Source organism: Mus caroli, chromosome 3 (assembly GCF_900094665.2).
Source record: "Mus caroli chromosome 3, CAROLI_EIJ_v1.1, whole genome shotgun sequence".
Classification (NCBI taxonomy): Eukaryota; Metazoa; Chordata; class Mammalia; order Rodentia; family Muridae; genus Mus; species Mus caroli.
In genome coordinates this window covers 50,905,061-50,928,051 of record NC_034572.1, presented here as the reverse complement: position 1 = coordinate 50,928,051, position 22,991 = coordinate 50,905,061, and the positions used below count along the sequence as shown (strand labels likewise).

General features: G+C 42.6%; 1 protein-coding gene across 2 annotated transcripts in view; it reads left to right on the top strand.

The window, feature by feature from the left end:
• The window catches only part of Wwtr1 (WW domain containing transcription regulator 1), a 119,814-nt gene that overhangs the window by 85,616 nt on the left and 11,207 nt on the right, over positions 1 to 22,991 (top strand). For both annotated transcript variants that reach the window (XM_021158158.2, XM_021158157.2), the window contains exon 4: positions 13,855 to 14,054. In XM_021158158.2, the coding sequence (XP_021013817.1) occupies positions 13,855 to 14,054 (200 nt within the window). The remainder of the gene's footprint in view (positions 1 to 13,854; positions 14,055 to 22,991) is intronic.

The following is a 22,991-nucleotide window of genomic DNA, read 5'->3' as shown; positions in this document are numbered from 1 at the left end:
GAGTTTTGTGTTTTGCTAACACATGTTTTGCTTAGTTTTCTCCTTCTCTCCTTTCCCCTTTTTCTTTCTGGGGTGCTAGAATCAAACCCAGGGCCCGAGTCATGCTATGCAAATGCTTTATCATTGAGCTGTATCCCCAGCCTGTCATTAAATTCTTTTAACCTGGAGTGATTCTCCAATTCTAGATTTTTTGGACCTTGACTTTTTTTTTTTCTTTTTCGAGACAGGGTTTCTCTGTATAGCCCTGGCTATCCTGGAACTCACTTTGTAGACCAGACTGGCCTCGAACTCAGAAATCCACCTGCCTCTGCCTCCCGAATGCTGGGATTAAAGGTGTGTGCCACCACGCTTGACTTTTTTTTTTTTTTTTAAGACTATAGGCCATTTATTTGGTCGATGATCTTTAACTTTGCATCTGTCTCATGCTTCCTATGACGTAGGTGTTGGTCATACTGTTATACTCATTTGGCAGGAAGCAACAGGAATGTGTTATTATCACGTGATCTTAAGAGGCACACCGTGGACGGGGGATGTTAACTTTGATCATTTTGGTTGAGAGAATTGGGGGTGGGGACAGAGTTGCTGGGGCCCTGGCTGCAGTGCCTTTAATATTCAGTATGTAGAATGAGCTCTGAGGAAAAGCATTTCCATCTTCAGTCAGTGAGCTGTGCTCAGAGACATGGCGATGCCCTTGGGATGAATGATCATCAAAAGATAATTTCCAGTGTGGTTCAGTTAGGCTTCACAGTATATTTACCTGATATAATTTACATAACAACCAATACATTGTATAGCTATCTGCATAGATAAGTTTAATTTTAGCCTATTCAAGTCTGTTATTGAATTCAGAAATATTACTTGAATTTGCTTATATTTTCTGGCCTTATTTTATGCATAGCTTAAGGACTTGAGTTAATTCACCATTTGGATGTGTCTCCATGCATCTTTTAATTCATTCTGGAAACATTAGTTTGGATATTTCTGCGCTACTTATTTTCATTTTTCATAGCATGAGAGCTTTTGGCATGTTTCATGAGTTCATTCTCAAATATGCCTGCATCATTTGTCAGGGTATTTGAGAAATGGTATATGCATGTCTTTTGATGTGGCCTTTTAACTATAAGGGCTTTTTGTGTAGCGTTTAGGATCTTTGTTTCTGCTAGTGGTCTAAGTTCTGTTGCTGTGAAGAGATACCATGTCGAAGACAACTCCTATAAAAGGAAGCAGTTAACTGGGGGCTTCCTTACAGTTTCAAGGGTTAGTCTGTTATAATCATGGCAGGCATGGCGCTGGAGAGGTAGCTGAGAATTGTACATCTTACTCTGCTGGTATGCTTGCAAAGACAGAGATTGGGCCTGACATGTTCTTTTGCAACCTCAAAGCTCCTCCCCTCACATGACACACTTCCTCCACAGGGCCTAATCCTTCTAATTCTTTTAAGCAGTCCCACACCCTGGGGACTAAGCTTTCAAATATCTGAGCCTATGGTGGCCACTCTCATTCAAAGCACTGTTTCTTCTTGGTGGGGAGAGGAAGAGGAGAAAGAAAGAAACTGATATTTTCATTCATTTATTTTTTTCCTCTTTTATAGTATGTAACATTTAAGAGAATAAAAGTAAATAACCAAGTTAAATTGGACTAAGAGGAAACTATGGCTGAAAGATGGAAAGAAGACCAAACTCATGGAGCTAATGGGAAAATGAATAACAGGAAGCCCTATTTGGTGACCGAATGGATTTGAACTTGCTGGGCTCTGATGGGTCTACCTACAAGAGATAGGTCATTCATGCGAGATAGGCCCACACGTCTTTGAGGATAAATATGCTTTTTTTCTGGGTATAAAGCACAAAGCAGTGATTCCTCAAGATTGTCTGGACACTGTCAAGCAGGGCCAGTGGGAGTTCTCAGGAGGCTTCTTGAAACCTTCGAGAATAGGTTGAGTTGCAGGCCTGATCTCAGCTTAATGTGGATCAGGTTTAGACAGTTGAGAGCCACAGTTCCTGTCTTGAGTAGTTTCCATTGTTACTGACAAAGCCCTTTAAAGCTCACCCTTCCCAATGAAATGTTGAGCTATAGGCATTTGTTCATTTTACCTGGGGCCAAACTTGGCCGTGTGCTAAAAGCAAAGCCTGCTACTTCCCACTTCTTACAAAACGGAGTTACTCCCCCTGCACCACCACCCCCCCCCCCACACACACACACCCAGTACGGTCCCAGCCTCCTTGTATGTCTGGGAGAGGCAGTTGAGAGACATTAGTTCTGAGCCTCCTTTGACCTAAAGTGACTGAATCACTTGGCAATTTCCAGTGTTATTCAAGCAGGGTGTCTGAAGGAGATTCCTGCGTCTCTGGAATTCAGGCTAAAGTGCTGCCTTCCATAGCTTTTAGGCAGCAGCGAACCTATATGTTGCCCCTTGCCCTCTGCCTTGGAACACATGGACTGTATCCTTTTTACATAAGTACCATAAGTCAGGGATGTTCTCACCTTAAGAGTATCTTTATTAAATCTTTGAGAACTTCACACAATACATTTTCATCATCTTCACCCCCACTTCCTTTAACTCCTCCCAGATCCACTTGTACCCATCTCTCTATCCCCTCCAATTTTGTATCCTTTTTAATTTTAATTTAATAACCCACTAATTCCAATTTGAGTGTCCACATACTTCTGTGTGGGGTTATCCGTTGGAATATCAACCTACCGGGAGCCACATTGTTAAAACTGATTCTCTCTCCCTCAGTCCCCATCCACTGTCTGTAGCTCCTAAGTGAGGGTGAGAGCTCATGAGCCTGTGGGGGCCACTCTTGTTCAGAACACTCCATGCTAGAATGACTGGTTTGTTCAGGCAGGCACAGTGGCTGTGAGTTCACACGCGCAGCATCCTGCCATGTGCAGAACATACTGTTTAGTTGGTGTCCTCATGGACTCCTTTCTCCTCTTCCTGGGCTATGGTCCCCAAGTAAAATGTTATTATTTACGTGCTGTTTGTGTGACTGCCCGTCTCCAGAGGGGAAGGGACCCTGCTGTCTTTTCCATCACTGAATTTAACAGTAGAATATCAGAAACGATGAAAGGGTCAGTGCAGTTTAACATCCCCAAGTCACCACTATTCATATTGATCCTTTCTATTTCCAAGGCAGTTGACTCTTAATGGACATTTTGTTGCAAGCTGGGTACAGTAGTCTGTGAAATTCACACATGCGCAAAGCCACACAGTTTGATGAGCCTTCTTCATCTTGATACCCTGGGTTAAATCACAGTTTTCTAATCCTGTGTCTGGTCCCCCTGTCCCTCAAGTGGTTCTAAACTGATAAGTGATGATGTCCCATTGCTATCTTTGTTAATGCCTCATCTTAATTTTTGTGATATCTCACAGAGCCAATAATTCCTAGTGTTTGATTGTTACCTTCAAGTTCCCTTTTATAAAACACTCCACCTGCTTGGACTGCCTCATGCATTCTTTTATTTATTTATTTATTTATTTATTTATTTATTACGTGTAAGTACACTGTAGCTGTCTTCAGACACTCCAGAAGAGGGAGTCAGATCTCATTACGGGTGGTTGGGAGCCACCATGTGGTTGCTGGGATTTGAACTTCGAACCTTTGGAAGAGCAGTCGGGTGCTCTTACCCACTGAGCCATCTCACCAGCCCCCGCCTCATGCATTCTTAATGTGGATTGTGTGACCTCTGTAAATAGGCAGGAATCGGAGTTGTCATGTCCTTTTGGGATAAAGGTACACTTACTATCTAAAGGTAGTAAAACAATTTTGTTTTCCCCGAGAGTGCCCACCCATGGAAACACGTTCAGAATCAGAAGGATATCATTCTGGAACAGCGCAGTTAAGGTCTTAGTTTCTACTGTTCCCTACTAGAAATTGCTAAGCACACCATCTATGTAGTAGTGCTTCCTGCTGGATCACTTTGGGTAAATCTTGAGATATTCCACAAGTAGGTGGAATTGGGGTCACACAGGCTGATGCTGTTTTAGGTGAACACATACACACACACACACACACACTCACACTCACACACTCTAAAGAAGAATTCAGGAATCAACATGACAAGAATGGGAGGGTTGGTTGTTGTGCCCCACCCCATTTTATTTTTCTGGATATGTTATAATGATAAGAGCCAGTGGCCTTTAGTTAGATCCTTAAACTATACATCCAGAGAGTCTGCTCACTAAGGAGAGCATCATAGCCAGTGGCACAAGCCTTTGTCTTCTTCCTAGCAGAGTAGAGGTGCGCAGTTACTTGTGCACTGGTCTAAGAATAAGATTACTGTTTTAAATGGGCAAGCAAGATTACAAGCAGGAAAATAATTTCTTGGTGCTTAAAATTCAAGGTTGTCTGGGAAGTAATTGCAAGTTGGGTTGTAAGTTCTTTTACTGGAAGAGTCTGGAACACTTGCAGCGTTGCGAGCTCCGTGCCAGTCTTTGGAGATTCTGTTTAGCTGAGTGTATATTGTCCTTGAGCTCTGTGCTTATCAACTGAGTCAGCTGAGAACTAGACAACTAAAGACTAAAGATTTGAGCGTGAAGTCGGGGTTGTGAAACTTACTGGTTTAATACTTTACAGACGTTTGGAACCAAATGCACTGGCAGTGAAAAGCTGGTTTCTTCCTGTTTGTTTGTTTGTTTGCTGACATCCTTGGATGTTAAATACTGTTTCTGGGAAGTAAGAGCTACAAGTGGCTTACTGTTGACAAAAGCTAAGAAATACACAAGGAAGATAAGAGAGGCATCTGTAGTTATTGTGTCAAGACTAAGTCTAGGCTGCATTGTGGCTGGGTTTCCTTTCCTCTGTGGACATGTGTTTTCCATCAGACAGGGCTGCAAGACACGTGATGTTGGCCAGCACGAGTCAAACCATGCATAGCATATAAACAGAGTTTAGGAAAAGGCCTGCAGCTGCATTCAGACACTCTTCCTGCTGGAATATTTTGTGAACTTGGTGCACTGGTTCTGTTTGTAAGTCAGAAACGATGAACACCTGTATGTTTTGGCTTGGCTTCTGTGTCGTTACATGGTCAGGTCTAGTCTTACCTGACAGCAGTGATATGAATCCTGGGATGTAACCTTTCAAAGGTGCATCTGACTTTAAATTCTCTCTCTTTTTTTTTTAAATTCAGGAACAAAGTGCTGTAATTTCTGTGTGTGTAAAATTAGACCATACAGTCAGAACACCATCCAAATGTGATCCAGGTTTTCATCTTTTTAAAGGGGCTGCATGAGACTTCATGAGGTAGCACCAGGGGAAATAGCTGTCCTCTCCAACCTAGGTTAACAACTATTTCTGACTTCTGAATGAGGGCCGGGGTAGGGATAGGGGCCCCTTAGTGATGCCTATGTAGCATTCTGGTGCAAACTGCCCTTTCAGGTTTCCTGGGGGTATTAGAATGTCTCTGTGTGATCTTAAATTCGTGAGTTGGTGGAAATCATCGGTTTTAAAATGTGTCCCAAGGTCTGTGCTAGAATCCTAGAGGGTATGAGCAGTAGCTAATATGGGGTATAGTCTCTAAAAGCTTAGTGTAAAAGTTTAACATAATAGTTGACAAATGCCTGTATGGTGAAAGTGATCCCCAGAGACTTGGGAGAGCACAAAGGGGCTGACGTTCTACTATGGCCATAGTAACAGAAGCCCGAGCTCCTGGCAAGCTGCTGAATGAGCCCCTGGACATAGGGGAACCCTGGCTTCAAGCTAGATAGGGGCTCATGACAAAAAAAAACATTTTACTAATGAAAGTCTGATAAGCACAGGTCTAAATGGACTGACCCCATCACCTGACCTTTTCTTGGTTACAGCATACAGAGTTAATAAAATAATATGCCCTCCTCCAATAATGGGTAATTTGAAGCACATTGGCTGCCATTTTGGATTTGATGGCCTTAGTCTTAAATATCAACTGGTTGTGACAGCTGGTTCTATAAGAGTTCTGTCTTGATGAGGTAACCCTGGGGCTGCTGAGAGTCACAGGCCTAAAGTCACAAGCTATTCCATTTGGTAGTGACTTGCGCTGAATTAGTCCCGTCTCCTAGGAAACCCCTCAGTTACAGGGAAGCCAGGATGATTGGTCATACCTTAGTTTCAACACTTTTTAACTCTAGGGTCTATGATTTTATAGCTCTTGGCTTCCCCTCTCTCTTGGTGTACTTAGGTTGCCAAATGTGCTACTGATGATGCAGATTAATAAACTTCTTAGCTTACATTGTACTGAAAGACACACTGTTTTAAGGAGGAAGTTTCCCAGGTTACAAATCCTGGGTATTATCTAGCCAAATGGCATTGGCTAGCTGCATGCTTACTGTTTTGAGGAAGTACTACTCAATTTTCAAACACGGTGTCAGCCTCTTCTGAATGCCTGTGTTCAGAGATGATGTTAAAGGGTTGCTTGGTGCATTTGGTATGGATTCAAACCTCGCCTCGAATTTGTAGAGATCCTCCTGCCTCTGCCTCTGGTGTGCTAGAATTAAAGCTGTGCACACCACACCCAGCCTACAGGCACCTCCCTCCCTCCCTCTCCTTTTCTTCTTTCTTTCTTAATTTTTCTTTTTTTCTTTCTTTTTTTAAAATTTTTTTTGCATTAAAGAGATTATTTTATACAGCAAAGTTTTTCTAAGTCCCTGTGAAAACTGCTATGGAGATAAAACCATCTCTGACTCTTTCCTGCTCCCAGCACGTGTGTGTGGAGACTGGATAGGTAGACCTTTCTTAATGCTTTATCATCCTTTTCCTGCTGTATTCTTTGCTTTTGTTTTCTTTCAGTCTTTCCGTGTTCTAGCTGGTCTCCAACTCTGGCTTGGTTTGGGTCACTCTCCAACTTCAGTCTGTCTCCCACCAAGGCCTGTGTGTGTGTGTGTGTGTGTGTGTGTGTGTTTGTATGTGTTGCTTTGTTCATCTGTGACTTAGTATCTTGCATAACATTCTCTAGACCCATGAAATTATTTGTTCAACATAGTAGGAGCTTAATAATTGTTGATTCATATTTAAATATTTAATTCTAATCATAATTCAGTGCTTTGCCAAGACATCTACTAAGCTGCGGTTGACCAGCATTTCTTAGCTTTCTTACTCAGGAGAGAGTCCTACAAGGTAGAGGTGTTGTAATTTTTTCTCTCTTAGAAAAGGACAGGGAGCCGGGCATGGTGGTGCACGCCTTTAATCCCAGCACTTGGGAGGCAGAGGCAGATGAATTTCTGAATTTCTGACCAGGTCAGCCTGGTCTACAGACTGAGTTCCGGGACAGCCAGGGCTACACAGAGAAACCCTGTCTCAAACCCTTCCCCACCCCCCACCCCCCCAAAAAGAAAAGAAAAGAAAAGAAAAGAAAAGGACAGGGAACTCTTGAGTATATTTAAGACTGAGAAGTCCAGCAGTAAAATAGATTCACAATCTTGAGTGACAACATAATACACCTGGAAACAGCTCCTTTGTATCTTTACTTTTATGAAATACATTAGAGACCATATCCCACTCCAACCCTGTGTCTTTTCCCCACCTCCCTGTTAATTATACTCCCTAATTAATTGTTGCACTTTTACAAAAAAAATTGTGCAGAATTTCTATATACCTCTACACCCAGTTTCCTCTGCTGTTAAATCTCACATTCATGTGCTGCGTTTGTAATAACTAATAAACAAGTGTTGGCTCATTTTTGCTAATTGAAATCCACACCTTAAGCCAGGTGTGGCAACTCATGCACTTGGGAGGCCAAGATTAGAGGATTGCTAAAGTTTGGAGGCCAGCCCTGGTTTACTTATCAAGTTCCAGGATAGCCAGGGATACATAGTTAGGTCTCAAAAAGACCAAAGAAATAAGTAAATAAGAATAAAAAATAAAATTAAAACCTCCAACCTCCATTCAAATTTCATTCATTAGCTTTTAGCTGCTGTCTTTTTCTGTTCCACACCTCATACAGCATCCAGACAGCATCTTCACCTGTCCTGTCTCAAGCTTCTTGGCTGGGATATTTTCTTAGGTTCTCCTTGTTTTGCATCACTTTGGTAGCTTTGAGGAGTATTGCTCTTGTGTTTTATATAATTACCCTTTATTAGAATTGGACTCCCCCCCCCCATGTGCACACATGTATACACACACACACACACACACGCAGAGTTAGACTTGCGTAATGGTTTTGGGAAAGAAGATGATGGAGATTCTTAATTTTAAAGCCAAGTCACACCATTCTCACCATGTCCTGTCAAGGTTATATGCCATTGTCACATATTGTCGCTCGTAATGCTGACCCAGGTCACCTGGCAAAGTTGTGTTTTTCAGGTTTCTCTACAGTAAAGCTTCCTCCTTTTTCTTTGGAACTGTGTATTTTCTCAAGAACTATTTGTATGTCTGTTTCAGAGGTTTGTCTCTTATGCCCCTTATTCATCCAGTTAGTTCTATGTATGCATTAGTATAGGTTCCATTGGTATTGTGCTCTTATTGATCTGATGAGCCACAGTGACTCCCAGTGTGGAACTCTGTATGACTGGTAGCAGTCGAGACACAGAAAGAAATAGGTGCAGAAATGGGAAGTCTCGGTTTAGGAAGACCTCAGTGATTCATTTAAGTGGGACTGTGCCACAGAGACGTTGAAGAAAGTACAGCTTCGAAACTGTAACTCCAGGATGTTGTCAGCAGAGGAGGAGGAGAAGCGGAGAATTTGACAGGAAGCATTGCTAGCCTTGGATATGGCCTCCTTCTCTCCCACACTCAAGCAGGACTTGCAGGGAAGAATTAGAAGGGAATAAAGTCGCATCCGTGTCTCTCTTAACTTCTGTGTAGCACCTGGCCACTGGAACGGGGTCTTTCTTTGCACAGTCTGCCTACAGTAGGCTTCATTTCTTCCTGGGAGGGTCTCTATAATCACACCTAACCTTATTGTTTGCCCGTGTTTTCTCCACTTTGCCTTCTGTGGCTGTAGAACCAAAAGCTGTTTGTAAATGAGGGAAGCAGGCCTAGAATCCAGAAGAACAAGCCACTAGATGTCTCTGAGACCAGACATTTGTCAAATATCCAGAGCACAGTGCAGCTCCCTCTGTTCTGATTCCTCAGCTCTTAGACTAGGGAAGTTATTTCTCCTTGAATTGTCCCTCCGCTGTCTGTTTCCTGGTGCTGCAAAGGGCAGCAGTTCAAAAGCAGAGGCTTTTCCCACCTTGATAGAACTGAACTCGGGAACATTCTTCACCTTGAGCTCATTTTACTCTTAAGGTTTTGTAGAAATGGCCAAGAGTATTATGCTAGAGAGGGTAAGAGAATGTCACTGTGCAATGTCCCTGGGAAGCATTGGACAGAGGATCATGTGCGTCTTCAGTAACCCCTACTACCCACAATGCTTCACCGAGGATGTTCACTGTTACCGCATCACAAGTCAGATGCTCTGGAGTTTGTTTTTCCTGCTGTTTTATTTCATATTATAAAAAGCCTAATTTCTTTTCTTTTCTTTTCTTTTCTTTTCTTTTCTTTTCTTTTCTTTTCTTTTCTTTTCTAAGCCAATTTTCCAATAGCAGAAGAAAACCAATTCTTCTTCCCCCACCAAAGATGAGAAAGATAATTTTACTCTCTTGGAAGCCGGAAAAACAGATGGCTCAACTTGAGTTTGATTCTGTTTTGTGTCAGTAGAGGAATTATGTGTTTGGATTACTTCTTTCTTTGGAGGACAGCAAAGGTCTTGAACCCATAAGGTCTTTAGTCTTTCTGAGCAGTTTATGGTAGTCTGGCTTCATACTGCATTGCGGTACTCTTTTTAAAAGTGGGACCATTGTTTCCTCTCAAAAATGTTCTGGAATATCATCCCAAGGAATATTTTGTCCATTGCAGTCAGATGTTTGACTGTTTTCCTGGTGACCTTCTTTGTGCTGTAGCCATCTTCTCTTTCCCTGGCCCCCAAAGGCAGTGACTTTAAAGACATTCAACTAGCAGTGATGGTCATGAGCTCCAGTCTAGCGGCATCTCAGGAGCCTTTAGAAATTAAACCATGGGAAGGAGCAGAGTTGAGTAGTGGATGCCTGAATTAAGCCAAGACACTTGGCTTCTAGGCTGTTTCTTCTGGGTCTTGTTTTCCTAATTTCTGTATTGCAATCTGAGCAATTGCAACAGCAGACTCTTAGCTCTGATGGTCTTACCTTCTCAGCCTTGTTTGTTGTGTTTGAAATAATTCTAGTGTCATTTTAATTCATGCGACCTCGGAAAATACTGAGTTTGACATTTGCAGGGCCATAGTTTTTGTGTTTTGAACTTTTGGGGGAAAAAAGATTTATTTTTATTTCATGTGTGGGAATATTTTGGCTGGATGTATGTTTTTATGCACTGCAGGCATGCCTGGTGTCTGAGGAGGCCAGGAGAGGGCACTGGGTTCCTGGGAACTGAAGTTAAGGAGGGTTGTCAGCTGCTACACATGTGCTGGGAAACCTCCTTCCGCAAGAACAACAATCACTCTTAACTGCCTAGTCATCTCTCCAGCCCCTGCTATTTCAGTTTTTAATTTAAAAAATTGGCTCGTGTTTTACATAAGTAGTATGTGCAGATTGGCAGAACTTAAATGATGCAGAGTGTGAAGAGGGTCTTCCATCTTTGACACCTACCCGGCCTCCTCTACAGAGGCACAGCTGTTACCAGTTTCTGGCTGATTCTAGAACAGGTGGTGTATATGCATAGTCCACCCCCACCCCTTTTCCATTAGTAGTCCCATGGTCTGATACATGGTTTGTCCCCTGTGGTTTTGTTCCTGTGATCCATGAGATTATCTTATTCCCTTATTCTCTGAAATTGTTATTGTTGTTGTTATTATTTAGAATGCCCCTGAAAGGATGGACTGATAGACAGTAAGATCATGTTTAGAGGGCTGGAGAGATGGCTGCTCTTCCAGAGGACCCAGTTTTGATTCCTAGGAACCACATGGCTGGTCACAACTCTCTCAGCTCCACTTCCAGAGGATCTGACATCCACACACAGACATCCATGCAGGCAAACCACCAATGCACATTGAATGAAGGAATGAATGACTGAATAAATAAATAAATCCTGTTTAGTCTTTTACTATTGTAATATTATTATAAATATCCTCACGTGGTGTGGTGAATGTGCTGTGTTTGACTATGTTTTATTTTGAAAAGAAAGCCATTGTCTAAGGCTCGGTCTTTTCCAGACTCTGTAGTCAATAACCAGGGATGTTTAGTCTAAATGGTCAAATCTAAATTTGGTGGAAGGAAAAAAAAAAGAGCTCTACTGTCCCTTCCCACCAACGTCTCCCAGGAGAGTGAACACCTGCAAGAGCAGATGTCCTGAAGATTAGCGAGGGTGTGGTTTTGGGAAGAAGCTGCCTCTGCTGAGTCTTAAATACCCAGATTTCAAAAATCAGACATTAATAAAATCTACAGAGAGTGTCTGGTTGTGGTATGGAGTTGAGTGGTGGAAGACTGTACTGTTTGTGAGCAAACCCTGGGCAGCAAGGATGTTCTGCAAGGTTGCTCTACGTAGGTTGCTGAAGACAAGGCCACACCAACCTTGTTATGTTGGTAACTTCTCAGACCTCAGTCAGATTCTTTAAAACTTGAGATTTTGGCCTGGAATGGTGGCTCAGTACACTAGAGAGCGTGTTGTTCTTCCAGAGGACCATCTCAGATCTCAGAACCTATGTCTGGTCGTTTGTTTGGCTTTCCTAGGCACCCATAAATACACAAACACATAAATAAAAAGTACTAGCTAGTTTACATTTAGAAAAAAGTCAGTAGTATTAACAGCCTTTTAACCCCGCCCACCCTCAATCTGGACATTTCTGATGTTTGTTTGGAACATTCTGTGTTATTCCTTGCCTATAGCAGTTATATCAGTAAAGTAGAAATGCTCTTTTCTAGAGAGCACAGAAATGTCTGTCCTTTGAGTTAATTGTTTAATACTTCCTTCCTTTGACTTGAAACAGATTTTATGAATTAACTCTTCCAGATGTCAGATTTTTGTCTTAGGTAAAAGTGTATATGAGGTAACATTTTTCCCTGTGACACTATATGTCCAAAATCTTTCTTCCTCCAGCCTTCAACAAAGACTGGCTATACCAAGTTCTGGAAGGAAAATATACATTTCAAATATTTTGCCATCAATAAGGGCTGTGAGTTTATTTGTTTGTTTTTCTCAAACTAAAGGTGGGAGAAATGCCCATAAGGTTCCATAGGGTCCTTACATCAAAGGTTAGTAATTGAGTTGGGACGACCAAGCATCTGTTATGCGTGCTTTAGACACACAATGTCTTTTATCTAAGGAATTTCAGGTATATGACATGCTTCCACGTGATATCCACACCAAACTGAAGATTAAAATATTCAACTTAGGGGCTTGGGGTAGAGTGGTACAGCACATTCTTTATATACAAGATTCCATCCCCTGCACAAATAAATACAAACCTTTAGCTTTTAGGCTTTAATTGAAACATCTCAGTATTTGGAGGCAGAATTAGGGACCGTATTTGAGCACAACCTTTTCTCAAAATTTGTATGTGTGTGTGTGTGGTATTTACTAGCATATATGTCTGTGCATATATTCATTCATAGCATACATTCATGCCTGGTGCCTGCGGAGGTCAGAGGAGGGTGTTGTGTCTTCTGGAACTGGAAATGGTAAAAGCTTCCATGAGTACTGGAAACCTGGACCTCTAGAAGAGGTGCCATGGGGCTCTTCACCATGGAGTCTTCTTTCCAGCTCTTCCTTATTTCATTTCATTTCATTTCATTTCATTTCATTTCATTTCTCTGTGTAGCTCTGGCTGTCATGGAACTTGCTCTGTGGACCAGGCTGGCCTCCAACTCAGAGCCTTCCCTGCCTCTGCCTCTCCAATGCTGGGATTAACTGTAGATGCCGCAACTGCCTGGCCTCCCCGCCTACCCCTTTGTACATTTTAAGACAGGGTTTCATGTAGCCCAAACAGGGCTGAGATTTGCTGTATTGCTGAAGAGTTCTCTGCATTTCTGATTCTCTGTTTCCACACTTGAGTGTTAGGATTATAGGAATGGACCACCACTCCAGGTTTATCTGACACTAGGGATGAGCCAAGAGCTTCTTGCATGTTGGGCAAGTACTCTATTAACTGAGCTATGCTTCCCATCCCAGGAGTTATTCTTTCTCAAGAAAGTATGAAATGGACCTCTTTTATGATTGATGTCTTTGTTTGTTTGTTTGTTTTTTTCTCTGTTGTTCTCAGTTCACCCATTCATGCTGAGTATTCTTATATAGTCATTGGATATTGAGAATTGATTACATGCCTTCTGTAATGCTGCTACAGCTATTCCGGGTGTTTGAAAGGTTCATGCACTCCTGGGTATCCTGGTGAAAATTTTTTTCTAACTTGTAACAAAAAGCGACATATTTTGACCATTATTTTTTATGTTATGTCTAATATGTATTTGAGGCTTGTGAGATGGCTCAGTGGGTAAAGGTACTTGGTATAAGCCTAGCTTTATGAGTCCAACTGTGGGCCCCACATGTGGAAGTAGAGAACCAACTGTGGCTTCCACGTGTATGTGGCTCACACATGCACAAGCATGAGCACAAAAACCTACACACGTGTATACACACACAGACACACACACAATAAGTGTAATAAAAATGTATTCTAGGTGTGGGAAACATATGACGTAAGATGTTTAACAGTACAGAAAACTAACACTGGATAGTGTGGAGCTGGAACCTGTACCTTCATGAATTGAATTAAGGGAATAATTGTTAAATAGTAATTAATAATTAATGGTAAAATGCTTGAAAGGAATTCAGGACTCTGTACTCCAAAGCACAAAGCATTCTGATGGTCTCTTTATAATACGGTGTCATAGACCTTGGTCATTGATGTGTTCGTTATTCCCTTCTGTAGCGATGAATCACCAACACCAGCAAGTCGTGGCCACTAGCCTGAGTCCACAGAACCACCCGACTCAGAACCCACCCACGGGGCTCATGAGTGTGCCCAATGCACTGACCACTCAGCAGCAGCAGCAGCAGAAACTGCGGCTTCAGAGGATCCAGATGGAGAGAGAGAGGATTAGGATGCGTCAAGAGGAGCTCATGAGGCAGGTATGGTCTTCCATGGTACCTGCTGGAGATTCTGTGGCCTTGGGTGGCTGTTTGCTTTCAAGATAAGGCCAAAGACTCATATTCACAGACCAGTTTCTTCTCCCAACTCTCTCTGCCTGAACTATCTTCAGGGCCAACCTTAGGAGCTAAAGAGCTAAACTAGCTCATGGGCATGGTTATATTGGCATGGCTGCCTTGCCTTCCATTGATAGTGTTTAAAAAGAGAGAAAGGAGAAATTGAAAAAGAACATCTTCCAATTAGCTATTACTTTGTCAACAGGTTATCCCCCCAAACTCGGAGACTTGAAATAGTCATTTACTTTAATCACAGCTTTGTAGGTTAAAAATTTAGAAAGGGCTAAGGTAGGTGGTTCTTCTGTCGCCATTGACTTGAGGTTACTTAGCGGTAGTCAACTGGTGGGTGGTTTGCAAGGTCCAGGAGGATGTAGCTAATGGTGAGTATTGCTGGCAGGTTGGGCTTCGCTGGGATTACAGGAAGCATAACAATCTTAAGAGTACCAGGACATTATAACAGCAATCTTCCAGAAGAGAGAATAGAAAGAGATGGGAGAGAGAAGCTGCCGGTGTCTTAGGGTCTGGTTCTAGAAATGGAGTCAGCTTTGTCCCCTTTCCCTCATTAAAGGAGATAGTAGGCAGGCATTCCATAAAACACGCCCCCTGTAACCAGCCATCTTGTCTGACGATAGAGTATGAAAAAGGATAGAGTCAAAGCAGAATGAGAAGGAAAACTGGTTTGGATGTGGATTTGATCAGAATGTTCTACAAAACTGCATGGGCATCAATTAGACTTTTCTTCTTTTATGTTTATCTTGTTATAGTTGGGCATAGTAGCACATGCCTTTAATCCCAGCCCTTGGGAGACAGGGGTAGGTGGATCTTGGTGAATTCAAGGCCAGCCTGGTCTACAGAGTGAGTTCCAGGACAGCCAAAGCAACATGATGATACATTGTAAAAGAAACGAAAAGGAGAGAAAAGAAAAGAAAGGAAAAGAAAAAGTCCTGTTGTCAAAGATCCTCCTGCCTCAGCTTCTAAATCCTGGGACTAAGATGTGCCACCCTGCCCATAATACTTATTCTTTATTCACCTATTTGGTCAAGAGAAAAATGCTGTGTGTCTTCTGAGGGTTCAGCATTGTATGTCATAAACAAAATAAAAAAGCCAGGCATGGCTTCAATCCATGACTCAGAAGACCCACTCAGGGATGAGAGTTTGAGGCCCCAGAGTTGGCTAGGGGCGTAGCTCAATAGGAGAGTACTTGCTTAGAGTGTTCAAGGTTCTTGTTCCTAGAACAGAGGGAGAAAGAAAGACAGAGAAGCAAAGAAGAAGGGGATATGGGAGGGAGGGAAAAAGACACCTGGCTGAGTTTGAGCCTTTTTGCCATTGTTAAAAATATAGTTTTAACTGCTCAGAGAGTATCCTTGGAAGGGAATATAGGGGTGTTGTAAAGACTTTCTCAAGTTACAGCTGTTATTTTAAAATCTATCCATCTTTTATCAATAGTAATGTCTTGCTCATCAAATACATCTCAGATGTAGTGTTTGAAAATAGGGAAAATGAAGATCAAGTTAAAGAAGAAGACTGTTAAGTAGCTATAGTTACTGCGTTTACTCATAGAATCTTCATTTTCACTTTCTTGGCTGCATCATGGTAACAACTTTTATTAAGGTTTTTAGATATATCCTATCATGTTTCTTGGCAGGAGATAATCATATGATTTGTTGCTTTCCATTTTTGGATATTTCTATGTGGAATCAGTCAATTTCTTATTTGGAAATAGAATGTGAATTAGCATTTATAAATTGTCTTTATATATTTAGCATTTATAAATCATTTTGTATTTAAGTGATTGTGTGTGTGTGTGTTTCTTCAAGTCACTCTTTTGTTAGGAGTGATTTGTGTCCGACTCTTCTGCCTTTCTTTTGCCCTGTCTCCTCCTTTCCCACAGAAAGAATTTTCGAAAAGGGGTGTGGAAAAGGGCCTGGCATTGTTTCCTTTATTCTAGCTGGAGGTGCCTTTGAGCCAAGGATAGTTTTGATGGTTCATATTACAGAAATGCCAACATAGTTCCTTCAGAACTGAGCTGTGGCAGCTGGGGAACTTGGTGCATTTTAGGGAATCCCAGTTTCCAGTCCTTCCCACAGTGCAGCAAAAGAAAGGCTGGCAACGACTGCTTAGCTTTGACTCGCACGTGTGTGTGTGTGTGTGTGTGTGTGTGTGTGTGTGTGTGTGTGAGTATCAGTGAGTATGTGTGTGTGTGCATGTCTAGTTAAGAGGTAGGATGGATGGTTTTGATCTCTTTAATTTTGTTACTGGATTATAGGAGGAAAAACCCTCTGAAGTAGACTTATTAATCATGGAAGGTTGTTTTCCTCACCACAAACCTATCCAGAAACAGCATGGTCCCTGTTACAAGTCATAGGTAATAAATAAGGCCATATGATAATGGCATGAAAGTGTTTTCTGAGGATATTTCCAGAATATCTTGGATATCATCTTGCTCAGCTTCAATTTTTTAAAAAGGATGCATCTTCTTTTTTTTTTTTTTCTTCCGAGGCAGGGTTTCTCTGCATAGCCTTGGCTGTCCTGGAACTCACTCTGTAGACCAGGCTGGCCTCGAACTCAGAAATCCGCCTGCCTCTGCCTCCTGAGTGCTGGGATTAAAGGCGTGCGCCACCACGCCCGCATCTTCTTTTATATGTGTAAATGTTGTTGCATGCATATATGTGCACCATAGGCATGCCTGGATCCTTTGGCGGATCATTGTCTTCCCCAGAACGAGAGTAAGGGTGGATGTGAACCACCTTGTGGGTGCTGAGAACTGACCTGTATCCTCTGCAAGAACAGCAGTTGTTCTTACTTGCTAAGTCATTACTCCAGCCCTTTGGCAGGCCTTTTGCTATTAGTGTGTATGCGCATACTCGTGGAGGTCAGAGTCCAGTCCTCAGGAGTCAGCTCTCTCCTTCCAATCCGGGATTTGAGGGGTTGGCCACAGATGGTCAGGCTTGCTCCGAATAGCACTTTTACCGACCGACCCATACTGCCCACCCCTGGAAGGCTTCTTGACTTCTTTCTTTTGGTGATTTTTCATTTTGCTATTTGTGCCTTGACACCAGGGTAGAGGTAGGAAAAGACTCAAAGTAAAAACGGCCTTTGGTTCACCTGTTCAGCTGCTTTCTAACATCAAATGGGAATTCATAGTGAGGAGGACTGGTTTTTCCTGATGGGACCTCTGGGGTGTCTAGAAAATCACCTTGGTTTGTTTTGCCTCAGCCACCAGCGGCCCTCTGACCATCTCTTGCTCACTGAGAGATCTGTAACCAGCCTGGCTCCCCTGCCTGCAGGAGATCTTGAACAGCCTGTCTTCTCAGCCCTTGTTCATTTCTCTTCCTCCTCCTCTTCACTTATTACTCTACACCTATGGTTTGATGTTGCTCCAGGAGGAAAGCAGTTCCTCAGTCTGTAGCAAGGCCTTCTGGCCTGTACACTCTGCCACCAGGCCCAGTAGAGGCCTGTGTTAGCTCATTAGTGCTGAAGTCACTGAGGGCGTTAACAAAATAGAGTTGGAGACGGCTTTGACTGCAGTTTTAAAGCGAGTTTTCATTGGTTTAGGATGAAACTGTTTCCCCCTTTCTTCCTTTTTCTCCCTATTGATTCCCTTAGCCAGTATCCCTGGGATTGAAAGTAATGCAAGGATAAGTGGGATGTGACTGCTTTGAAATGGCTTTTATGGTAGCAGATGAGACAGAATAATTAGTTCTAATCTAAGTTGTTGGTCAAAGGGTAAATTAACATCATCACCTCCTTGGGTCCCCGTGGTTACCTCTTTGACTTTTGTTATTGTCACTGAGCCCAGACAGCTTCACTTCCTGTGGAAACAGTAGAAGATACTTCTGTATCTCTTTCCATTGACCACTCCTCCTGGCCAGTAAGCTCTTCAACCACTGCTGAATTGGGGTCAAAGTAGCAGGATCTCCATAGAGGTAGCGTCTTACCTAGGCTAGGCCTGGTGGTAGCAGGCCTCTAGTTCCAAGTCCTTGGAAGGCTAAGGCAGGAGAATTGAGAGTTTAGGCCACCTTGGGCTGCCAAGGGAGTTTAAGGCAATTAGTGACAGACCCTGTTTCAAAATAGGAAAATAAGAAGAGGGGCCTGAGGCTGGAGAGATGGCTCAGAGGTTGAGAGCACCGGATTACTCTTCCAGAGGGCCTGAGTTCAATTCCCAGCAACCACATGGGGGCTCACAACCATCTGTCATGGGATCTGATGCCCTCTTCTGGTGTGTCTGAAGTCAGCGACAGTACACTCACATATATATAGAAAGAGGGGCCTGTAAAATGACTCAAAGAGTAAAGGCACTTACCACCAAGCATGGCACTTGACTTTGACCCCTAAAAATCATAAGGCAGAAAGAGGGCAACTACCACAAGTTATCCTCTGACTTCCATGCGTGTGGTATGGCGCCTATACATGCATAGGTGGGATACATGTATACCGAACACATATATGCGTGCATATATTCATACATGTTGTGGAGTTCTTATAAGGATATAGCACATGTAGATGATTTGCCTGGCATGCATGAGGCCTTAGGTCTCATCCCCATATTTCATCATTCAGAATCTCTGTCTGTCTGTCTGTCTGTCTCTCAACTTGGAATATTTCCTTAAGTTTAGTTTCTAAATTTAGCATTATGTTTTTGAAGCAACAGCATCGAGCTTTTGAGGGCCTGCGTTGTTAACTATTTTCAAGCCAATTCCATACTGTTTCCCCTCTGGCCTCTCTTTAATTGGCACTTGGGGGTGGGGGCAGGAGAGCACAGCTTGTAAACAAAACTGCTGACTAAGGTTGGCCTTTCGTTTCCAGGGCAACAGGGACACAGATGGAGGGAGGCAAGCACAGGATTCTTTTAGCAGGTCTTACAGATTTCTGTCAAGCTTGACAGCCTCTCTGGGGGTGGGGGTAGAGTCAGCTGCCCAGCCTCACACAGCCATTTCAGATCCATGCTGCCAAGGAGAGCCGTGCTCCTCTCAGGGAAGACTTAAAGGGCTGTTTTCTGTCTTGAGTTTTTAAGAGATTTTTCAGAACTGAAAAACATACCTAGCAAAACATGTAGGGCAATCAGTGGCTGCTTCATAGCCTTTGGAACATGGGGTATAGTTATTAGGAAAGCACACTGTAGAGTTAGGTTTCAGGGTTGACTAAGGCGTTTGACAGGTCCTGTTGTCCTACATTCACCATATACCCCTAAGTCATCTGTAGTGAGATGGCTGTTTTAAGTTCATCCTTTCATATATCTACTCAACACATGTTCTTATCACACATGTTGGGATGGAAAGTGGTGAATTTGTCTAGGAGTTGAGGGCGTCTATTGTGTTCCCCCACAAAGGAAGGTAGTGTATGTCTATAGCATAGGTTAGTGCTCTGGAAGCAAAGGACCACTGCCTGCTACAGGTCAGCTTGGTCTACATAGCAAATTCTGGCTAACCAGAGCTACATGATGAGTCTTTGGTCTGGGTAAGGGTGGAAATGGGAAGAAAAGAAAAAGGGTACCAGTTCAGATCTTTTTAAAAAAGACTCCCCGGCTTCATCACTCCAAACCAACCTATTCCATGATACGTACTTGTCCCTTTAAATAAATATGTTCATAATAAAAAATCCTTTTGAAAACAAATTGGTCATTGTTTTAGAGAGGAGGCTTATTTTGTTCTAAGGAAAATGAGATCACAGAGGCATGAGGAAGTATTCCATTTCAAAAAATCTACTTTACATTTTTGTTTAAGTCAGAAGTATATCTACATTTTGCCTTCCTTCAAGTGATTCTTAGGAGATAACAGGCTTTGGATAATAATTACAGACTCAACAAATGTTTCCTCCAAAGTATCAGAGTTTCGAATCTGCACTTTTCTAGAGCCAGTCGGACAGCTGAGTGTGTGCGAGGTGTTTCAAAGAGACACTCCAGGAAATGTGGCAGCTTGGTACAGGCTTTAAAAGAGATTGACACCAGAAACACCCCCCCCCCACACACACACACAACCACCTCCTTCCCAGGCAGTCTGCCTCTGCAGTCTCCATGGCTTTGAGAAAGAGTGAGCTGCACCCCTGCACTGAAATAACTGTTTTAACTGTGGGATTTTAAAATACTGCTTTCATTTCTTTTCATTTGTTTCTACTCGCCCCACCCTTTATAATTAAAACAATTCGGTCTTCCATTTTTGTAGAATCCCGGCTACACACTTAAATCAAGCTGAGCACCCCCAGAAGAGGTTATTATCATTCAGTTAGCTCCCTTTGAAGTACATTCCAGCCAAGGCAGGAGCTGGCTGGTGGGAGGTGCCCTGCGAGCCAAAAACACTCACTCAGAGCCAGGCCCTGCTCTCCTTTGCCTTTTACTTTCTAGCTTCTTCTGTTGATTTATTCCACAGAGCTGCAGGCCAGTGGGGGAACTTGAGGGGAGGAAGCTTCCAGAACTTCTTAACTCACAAGTCGTCTCTGCCCTTCATTATCCTCTGCGTCCACCGCACAGCTTCTCAGCCCTAGGAGGGTGCCTTTTGAATCCATAAATGATTTTTGGTTTTGTTGTTTAAGGGAGCTAACAGATTACCAGTAACTCACGAAGATTCATTCCAAAGACTGTTTTACAGAGGGTTTCCATTCCCAGCTTGTATGTGAAGAAATGTTGGGGGCAGGAGGAGGGAGGGCCGCAGCTTTTCAGAACTTTCGGAGACTGGCCTTTAAAACCGAACCTTAAAACTTTGCTAAATGTGGTGTGAATTCCCGGGATACTAGCTCCACCCATATACATCGAAAAGGATCATAAAACATTTCCAATCCCATCTTCCTCCCGGCTAGGGGAGGAAAAACTGTGCTCAGTGCTGTTGAATAGGCTGGTTCGTTAAGTTCTCTTCTAAACAAGCTGAATGAGGTCATGGGGTTGGTATTTCCATTTTATAGCTGGGAAAACAGGATCAGAGAAATGAAGTAACTTGCCCAAGTTTCATCTCCAGTAGTAGGTGAAAGGGTTTGAATTTGAGGCCTGCCAACTTCAGTCCTCACTGCCTTCTCCCTGGTACTCTTGTCTGTGGAAATTACCGGAATAGCCTCAGAGGTCAAACTGCCTGGATTTAGACACTGGCTCCACCTGCTGTTAACTACAGGGCCCTGGGAAAACCACTTAACTCTCTCTGGCCCTGTTTCCTCATCAGTAAACTAAGTTAATGGAGTCCTATATTCAGGCTTCACATGGCTTTTTTTGCAAAGTCTAGTCAAGTCTCTTTGCCTCTCAAATCTTTCTGTGCCGTCCATGACACCTTCTATTGTTTGTCTCACTGTGTTCTTTGATCTATGTTCAACAAGATGCTTCATAAAGCATCTTAAATGAACTGTCAAGGATTTAGTCCAAGGGGCTGCAGAGATGGTTAAGAGCACTGACTGCTTGTCCAAAGACCCAGAGTTCAGATCTCAGTACTCACATGATAGTTTCAAACCAGCTCTTATGCTAGTTCCAGGGGGTCCCCCGTCTTCTTTTTTGAATAGCTTAGGCACTGCACACATTTGGTGAGCAGACATACCTGCAGGCAAACAATCCCCCCAAACCCATACAGGTAAAAATAAATAAATACCGTTTTTTAAATTAAATTTTTTTAAAAGATTTATTTATTTATTATATGTGAGTACACTGTAGCTGTCTTCAGACACCCCAGAAGAGGGCGTCAGATCTCATTACAGACGATTGTGAGCCACCATGTGGTTGCTGGAATTTGAACTCAGGACCTTCAGAAGAGCAGTCAGTGTTCTTAATGGCTGAGCCATCTCTCCAGCCCTAAATTAAAAAAATTAAAAAAAAAAGAATTTAGTTTTCACATTTAGAATTTAAAATTTCACATCTCTATTGTAACTGACCTGGGATTTGAACTCTGATTATTGTGATTTTAAAGTCCTCTTCTCTGCATTGCATCACTGCTTTCTGTTATGCCAAGCTCAGGACAGGTTCAACAGCATCCTTAACTACTTCTTGAGAATTCCACTGGCAAATAGCCCACAGAACTGAGAAGTAGCCAGTACCTTACCTGATTACAACTAGAAATTTCTTCATTCTATCTGCCACAAATCTGTGATTGGAGGGATCTCGTACTTCACTAGTAGCTTAAGAGCCATTGTGAGGCCTTTGAGTTTTGTGATATCCTGACTCCTCGAAGACCTGATATTCTCTAGTGGTCATGCTCATGCATTGTGTGGCTTGGTGAAAGCGTTGATAGAACCTGCCCAACGCCTGACACACAGCTTGATGGCATGGCAGGGAAGTCAGCTGGAGTAATTGCAGAAGTAATGATGTTCCTGGAGATGGATGTAAGACCAGAGAACAGCGATATAGGGGTTAGATGAATATCCTAATGCCTGTCCATTGTCTAGTCTCTGTGATTGTCTGTCTAGAATCTTATAATTGGTGTTTTTATATTCTAGCTAGTCTGTGTAAAAGACACACAATCCTGGTATTTTATTTACAAGTTATAGGCCTAGATTGGGCAGGTTTGGCACTATTTTAACTTACATCCCAGCCATGTGTCCCTTGTCACTTGCTGTTTCTCCTGGCCATCTGCTTGTGGTCCATCTCTTCTCATGGCTCCTTTCTCCTCCCGCCATCTCCTCTCTTCTCCTTTTTCCTCTCTCCTTGCTGCCCCATCCAGGTATTTGAAAACCCACCTACCTCCATCTACTGTGCAGTCATAGTCTTTAGCCTTTTTTGACCAATAACCTGGGGAGCAAGGTTTGCATGACAAAAGCTGATATATATATATATACATATATATATTATATGTATGAAATATATATACAAACATACATACAGTATTTAGCATTTGAATTCATAGCAGCACCAGACCATCCAAACACCCTCCCCCCCCCAATTGAATCTTCTAGGAA